The sequence below is a fragment of the Erythrolamprus reginae genome, chromosome 1 (genome assembly GCF_031021105.1).
Source record: "Erythrolamprus reginae isolate rEryReg1 chromosome 1, rEryReg1.hap1, whole genome shotgun sequence".
Taxonomy (NCBI): domain Eukaryota; kingdom Metazoa; phylum Chordata; class Lepidosauria; order Squamata; family Dipsadidae; genus Erythrolamprus; species Erythrolamprus reginae.
The window spans coordinates 299,036,526-299,044,346 of NC_091950.1; the positions used below are offsets into that span (position 1 = coordinate 299,036,526).

The following is a 7,821-nucleotide window of genomic DNA, read 5'->3' on the forward strand; positions in this document are numbered from 1 at the left end:
CTGTGAGCGCACGGAGAGTTTCGCCCTGCCCTCTCGCCTCGCTCTCGCCTTTGCGTCAGACTCAACGCGGTCTCAAGGCTCCCGCTCTTTTCCTCCTCCTTCACTCTTGAGCTACGGAGGGTGCACAGCGGCGCCGGCTAAATTCTCCGCCTCCTCGACTCCTGCCCGCCAAAGGCAAATCGCCGGGGATTTGCAAGCCACGGGGACGGGAGCAAATTTGCGGCGAAATCAGCAGCCACCGAAGAAAGCGAGACCCATGAAAAGCAGCCGTCAGCTTTGAGGAGATCGAATCCGAGTAAGAAAAAAAGCGGGGTCTGCCGGTTCGGGGGGGCTTAGTAAGGTGGGAGAATTTGTAGAAGAAAGTGCTCGGCGCGCTGCTCATGGTAGCAAATGGAGGGATCTGTTTTACTGGGCTAGACCCCAGTAAAAAGACTGGGGTCTAGCCCATCACTTTAGGTTTGGAACTCTACTGTCAAGAGGCAAATGGGGCGGGAAAGGAAAACTTGAAGTTCAGCACCACGGACAGCACTCCGCCGCTTCTTGCAAGCCGGGCTCGGTTAACCGAGGCGAACCGGCTTCCGTTCGTTTGTTTTCTTCCTAGAATAGAATAGAATGGAATGGGACGGGACGGGACGGGACAGAATAGAATAGAATAGAATAGAATAGAATTCTTTATCGGCCAAGTGTGATTGGACACACAAGGTTCCTCCTGCTCCGATTACACTTAGAACAATTCTCCCTCCTTCATACCTTCCCTTCAACTTCCTCCCCTCTTTCGTCTCCGTTCTTTTTCTTTCTTTCTTTTCCTCCACTCTTTCCTTCCTTGTTTATTTCTAGAGGCTGCAGGGAAACGGACTTTGCCTTGTTTTAACCTCCCCCCCCCCTCTTCTTTCTCGTCTTTTTCTCTTTGCCCAGGTGGCTTTGTTTTTGCCGGCGGCGGTGGCAGAAATGAACGAAAGCGCCCCCTTGAATGAGACCGGAGCTCCGGCGCCTTGGATTCAGAGCAGCGGCGGCAATTCTTCGCTGGAGTTTTCCTCCAAGCTCCCCGTCTTCATCCTCAATCCTTGGGATATTATGCTCTGCATCTCGGGAACCATCATTGCCTGCGAAAATGCCATCGTGGTGGCCATTATCTTCTACACTCCCAACCTGAGAACCCCGATGTTCGTGCTGATCGGGAGCTTGGCCACGGCAGACCTCCTGGCTGGAGTTGGCCTGATCCTTAATTTTGTATTCCAGTATGTGATTCAGTCAGAAACCATCAGCCTTATCACCGTTGGTTTCCTAGTTGCCTCCTTCACTGCTTCAGTGAGTAGCTTATTGGCGATCACAGTCGATCGTTATCTTTCTCTATACAACGCCCTGACTTATTACTCGGAGAAGACTGTCGTTTGCATCCATATGATGCTAATCATCACCTGGGGGGTTTCGCTCTGCTTAGGACTATTGCCTGTCCTAGGCTGGAATTGTATGGAAGATTATTCCTCCTGCAGTATTGTCAGACCTTTGACCAAAAGCAACGTGACTTTGTTATCTGTCTCCTTCTTTTTCATTTTTATCCTCATGCTCCACCTCTACATCAAAATCTGCAAGATAGTTTGCAGGCACGCACATCAAATCGCACTCCAACAGCACTTCTTAACCGCCTCTCACTACGTCGCCACCAAAAAGGGAGTCTCTACACTTGCGATCATCCTTGGGACCTTTGGGGCCAGTTGGTTACCTTTCGCGATTTACTGTGTCATTGGGGATTCAAACTACCCCGCAGTGTACACTTACGCCACACTTTTACCTGCTACCTACAACTCCATGATCAATCCCATAATTTATGCCTACAGAAACCAAGAGATTCAGAGGTCCATGTGGGTTCTCTTCTGTGGCTGCTTTCAATCCAAAGTGTCCTTTCGTTCAAGATCCCCCAGTGATGTTTGAGTGATGTCTCCTTCTGTGTAGGTTTGCACAAAGTGACAATTTTCAACTTTTTGTGAATTACAGTGCCTGGTATGAACCAGACCCATGTTGTGTGAAATTGTTTTGGGGGGAAGATGTTTAAACAGTAGCACTTTATGTATGTGTATTCCTGAGAATGTGACAGGTCTGGAGTTTCTGATTATGTGAAACTAAACTAAAACAAACAAACAAACAAAAAACCATGGATGTATACAAGATTGTACATTGTATTTGTGAAGTGAAGGCATTTCAAGACTGCATAATTATAGCACTTTATTTTAGCTGCTGAACTGCCAAAAACAGTATTGCCATTTTCAAAGGGCAACGAGAGAATGAAAATAAGTGAAAGGTTGTCTAGTTTGGGATGTGAGTGATAATATATTTTGCTGCACAGTATTGATAAATTATGACATTTTGTATACAAATAAACAAATTCATTACATTTTTTCTTCTTCTGTGTTGAACTGTTTCAATGGCTTTAAAAACACAATCAAGGTTTCACACCGCCTCACCTTTATTTAAAAGAAACATTCATTGGGTATATTCATATAAATTCTGTGAAAATAGAAATCATATCATAAAACAAGGAAACAAAATAAAACTATTTTGTTTGTTTACTTTCTGGCAAGTAGTAATTTATTTTTCATTTTTAAAAAAACCCACCAAAGCAAGCTTTAGAATAGTCATTAACTTTGCTTGCTGGAAATTCCTAGCTTTAATCTTTGGTTATATAAAATATAATTCATAATAAACACAATTTTTTAGAAGGGTAAGGAGAGATAAAATACCAATCCTCAAATACTTGAAAGCTGTCACTAGGAGGAATATGTGGATTTATTCTTCGTAGTTCCCAAGGGTAAGAAAAGAAATACTGGGTGGAAGCTTCACAGAAGAAGAGCCAAATTCAAAAGAAGGGTTTTTCCTGGCTGTGAGAGCACTGTGCAAAGAGCAGGCTGCCTCCTGGAGTTGTGGATGCCCAATGACTGAAAATGTTCAAGCAAAGGCTGGACAGTCCTGTCTTGTCTGGTTTGGTGTGATTCCTGCCTCAGAAAAAGGGTTGGATTAGCAGACATTTAAGGCACCTTTTAAACCTTACGATTCTCTGGATGTAACATTTTTACCTCTTGCAACATACTTCAGACTCGGCAATATGTTCTGTAATTGGAAGTCAAATTATTTATCAGTTTTGCGTTCGGATATTGCAACATATGTTAAGGCTAATTGCTATATAAGCTCTTTTTTTTTCATTTGAACACTGCAACATATATTAAGGCTAATTGCTGTATAATATCTCCCAAACTCCTTCCCAAATTTAGATGTTTTCTAAAATCTAGAATTCAGATCAAACTGGCTAATGTTTGCATTCTGCAATAGTGTATTCTAAAGAAGGGAGGGAGGGAAGGATGGATGGATGGAGGGAGGGAGGGAGGAAGGAAGGAAGGAAGGCCTATACAGTTTATGCATGGTATGTTTGTGTGTATGTTTCCTTGTTAATAAAGGGTTTTTAGTGACTTTTGATTATTAGATTTGTTATATATTGTGTTATTATTGTTGTGAGCCGCCCTGAGTCTACGGAGAGGGGCGGCATACAAATCTAATAAATTAAAAAATTAAAATTAAAAAAAGGTCAGAGCTAACTTTATTAACTTTATTATCTGATAACAGCAAAATTGAGACAGAATATTTACTTACTTACTGTTGTGATTCAGCCTGAGGCTCCTCAGGGAACGACTGGAACTCTGCCGGCTCCATGCTCAGAGGGGGAGGACGAGGAACAGGAGGAGGAGGAGGACCAGGCAGATGGGGAAGAGGAATGTCAGGACGAGGAGGAGGGAGAACAGCCTGAGACCCCTGGGGGGGAGCTCTCCCCAGCGAGTAGCCTGGAGTCATTAGATGAGAACGCACAAGCCATCATAGATATGAGGCAGAGAAGGGCAGCACAACGAAGGGGACAATTAGCCAGGTATTTCCATCCCTAATAGGCAACAGCTGGGTTTGGGTGTGGTTCTCCTCAGAAAGGTTGAAAAGGCCGGCCTGCCCTTCCTGTATTGTGGAGAGTTCTCTTTTGGGAGTCCTGTGACCTTGCTTCGATCCTTGGCGTCTCTGATTCTGGCTTGTGGCCTCGAAGGCTGAAAACTTGGGGGAGGCGTGGGTTTTATTATCTACAGTGGTGTGTGTGCCAGCAAGAAGCCTGTTGTATTGTCTGGCCGTTGTGACTCTTCTGTGAAGCTTCATACCATTCCAGTTTGTAAGAACAGTTTTTGTTATCTGTGTTTGTTTTCAAAGATATAAAATGACTTTGCTTTTTACCAGCGTGTCTGGCTACTCTTTTTAGTTGGTGTTGACGTCTGGGGGAACCCAGACAGAACACTTACTTGCTTGCTTACTTACTTACTTACTTACTTACTTACTTACTTACTTACTTACTTACTTACTTACTTTATTTATTTATTTATTTATTTATTTATTTATTTATTTATTTATTTATTTATTTATTTATTTATTTATTTATTTATTTATTTATTTATTTATTTATTTATTTATTTATTTATTTATTTGCTGCCCCTCTCCAAGGACTTGGGGTGGCTTACAACATATAAAAAGCAACATAATGCAATAGATAAATCTAATTAATTACGCTAAAACAAACAATCTAAAATCCCTAGATACGTTAAAATCAATCGTACACATTCAGACTACAGTCATACAGACATTCATATAATACCAGTCTGGCAACTGTAATGCTAACAGTACATGGACAAAAAAATTAAATGCCCCATTTCAATCTGCATACAGAGGTGAGATGAGTTTTCATACTTAGATTTTCTACAACTTGAACTGCAGTTTGAAGGAGCAGGATTTCATTCAGAAACAATGGGGCTGCATGTGCATGTATGGCCATATATATTATAGTATCCCCTTGTCATTTTTGAAGGGATAATGGAGCACTCATCTTACTGAAAGGCCTCTGCCCCCTGGAGTCTTTTAGCTTGCTATGAAGGACTATTATGGGGAACTTGAGCTCAGTAGTAGTGGAACGTGAATGATGTTTACTAGCTGCAGTTATACTTTACTGTTTTTGACAATAAAGATTGTAAAATGCAGAAGCGTTGAGGACTATTATAAATCCAGGTCTGCAAACAGGAAACAAAGAAGCATTGCAGATGTATAAGCCTCCAAAATATTTCTAATTGCTTGACTGCAGTACTGTTCTCTGCCCTTGATAGCTTGCTATGAAATGTTTAAATCAGTGATGGCGAACCTTTTTTTCCTTGAGTGCCAAAAGAGCGTGGGCACGCCCTATCGCATATGGGCGAGTGTCCACAACCATAATTCAATTCCTGGGGAGGGCAAAAACAGCTTCCTTTGCCCCAGGAGGCCCTCTGGAAGACAGAAATGGCCTGTTCCTCAACTCTTGGTGGACCCAGTAGGCTCATGTTTCGCCCTCCCCAGGCTCCAAACGCTTCCCTGGAGCCAGTGTGGAGGTAACAACACCCTCCCCCATCCCCCTGAAGGCTCTCTGGTAGCCAAAAATGCCCTCCCAGAGCCTCTGTGTGAGCCAAAAATCAGTGGCCAGCACACACTTGCACATTGGAGCTGAGCTAGGGCAACGGCTCGCGTTCCAGCAGATATGGCTCTGTTTGCCACCTGTGGCACCCGTGCCATAGTTTCGCCATCACTGGTTTAAATAATAAAGTCTAGCATGCAAAGTGATATAAAAGCTGGGAAAACAGCTTCATTTAAAGAAGCCACCCCATTCTATGCCCTTATGTATAGGTCTATCAGTTGCACTAATATTCACAAGTCTAACTTCCTTCAGGTGAGAACTTTTGTAACCTCTTCTGTAAAATTTTGCTGCTTATGATGGATATATAACATGGTAGCAATAGCCCGTAGACTTATATACCACTCCATGGTGCTTTGCAGCCCTCTCCAATTGGTTTACAGAGTCAGCACATTGCTCCCAACAATCTGGGTCTTCATTTTACCGACCTTCGATGGATGGAAGGCTGAGTCAACCTTGAGCTAGTCAGGATTGAACTACTGGCTTGAAATACTGCATTCTGACCACTGCACCACCACCATATATAATGGTCATTGGTCACTGCTTATCTCCTGTTCTGCTTTGGATCCAGAGCTCTTCAACATTTCCACAGTTGACGTAGCTCAGGGGATAGCAGGGATGCTCAACAAATTCACAAATGACACAAACTAAGGGAGGAAGCAGTGGAGGGGTTTAGACAAGGATTCTTCTTCACCGGCGCTCCCAGATGGCTCCTGGTGACCAGCGCAGGTACACACACATCTGGCGTGCATGTGCGCATGCATCAGGATGAGATTCAGCTTCTGAACATGCGCTGGAAGTTAAATCTTGTGTGAGGAGCAAGATTTTGGGTTGTGTGGAAGCAAAAAATCAGCAAAAATCACAAAAATCTCACTCGCACGCACATCCTCACACAAGATTTCGCTTCCAGCCAATGTGCCCACCTGCCTGCCGGTCAACTGGAGCTGCGCGCGCAGTTTCATTTCCATTTTCTCTCCTGGGATGCCATGTTTGTTTGTTTGTTTGTTTGTTTGTTTGTTTGGTTGTTCGTTCGTTCGTTCGTTCGTTCGTTCGTTTATTTATTTATTTATTTATTTATCAGATTTGTATGCCGCCCCTCTCCATAGACTCGGGGCGGCTAACAACAATAATAAGACAATGTAAACAAATCTAATATTTAAGTTAATTTAAAAACCACAATTTAAGAAACCAATCATACATACAGACATACCATGCATAAATTTTATAAGCCTAGGAGGAAGGGAAAGTCTCAATTCCCCCATGCCTGATGACAGAGGTGGGTTTTAAGGAGCTTACGAAAGGCAAGGAGGGTGGGGGCAACTCTGATATCTGGGGGGAGTTGATTCCAGAGGGTTGGGGCCGCCACAGAGAAGGCTCTTCCCCTGGGTCCCGCCAAACGACATTGTTTAGTTGACGGGACCCGGAGAAGGCCAACTCTGTGAGACCTAACTAGTTATTGTCCTCTACCGGCTACAACCTGCGACTAGTGGGAGTCAACTGGTTCACACCCCTTTGGCTGAGCCAGTTATTATATTGTTGGCTGGCCCAACCCCACCCCTCACTCATTATCTCGCCCTGCCCACCTTGACCGATTCCCATAGTCATGTCTGTGGCATAGCTGCTGCTGCTCTCTGGTTCCCGCAGCCCAGCTGATCTCTGCCTGGTGACTCTTCCTCCCTTAGCTGCCTCCCACACAGCTCAGTACATTTGCCTGCCTTTGCCATGGCCTTCCTGATCTCTGCAGGTGTAACTGGGTGTGTATGTGGCTTCCAGCACCAGAGAGGGTGGGGAAGGGAAGCGGCTGGGCTGCCACTGCCTTTCATTGGAGCATGTGAAGCAAGATGGAACTCCTCTTGCTGCCCCTTCTCCTTTCCCCCTTGCCAGGTATGGCAGAGCTTCCTGCCCCTCACCTTTGCTGTAATTTGGGAGTGTGGCAGGTGGAGAAAGGTGGAGCAAGGGAGGAAGGGTATTCCAGACTCCTGGGTTAACTGGCTTCTTCTTATTGAAACAGATGTCCAAGTGCCGCCTCTATGCTGGTTGAGGCAGGCAGGATTCCCTTGGGTACCATTTGTTGGGGGTCAAGGGAAAGGGAAGGTTTTGCTTCTCTTTCTGCTCAAGATCCCTATGTACAATTGGTGGACCACTGTGTGACACAGAATGCTGGACTTGATGGGCTTTGACCTGATTCAGCATGGCTCTTCTTATGTTCTTTCCAGCAGCTCTTGCGCTGCCTTTTGGTGTCAGTGGTCAAAGATGAGAAGAAGGGTTTGCCAGCACTGGCCAGATACCTTCGCTCACCCCAAGCA

The 7,821-nt window shown here is 44.5% G+C and overlaps 1 protein-coding gene across 1 annotated transcript; it reads left to right on the forward strand.

The window, feature by feature from the left end:
• Window positions 1-942: 942 nt before the first annotated feature.
• Window positions 943-1,932, forward strand: GPR6 (G protein-coupled receptor 6). The gene has a single exon (XM_070739433.1). It carries the CDS (start codon window positions 949-951, stop codon window positions 1,930-1,932), a length of 984 nt encoding a protein of 327 aa, XP_070595534.1. The 5' UTR covers window positions 943-948.
• The last annotated feature ends 5,889 nt before the right edge of the window (window positions 1,933-7,821 follow it).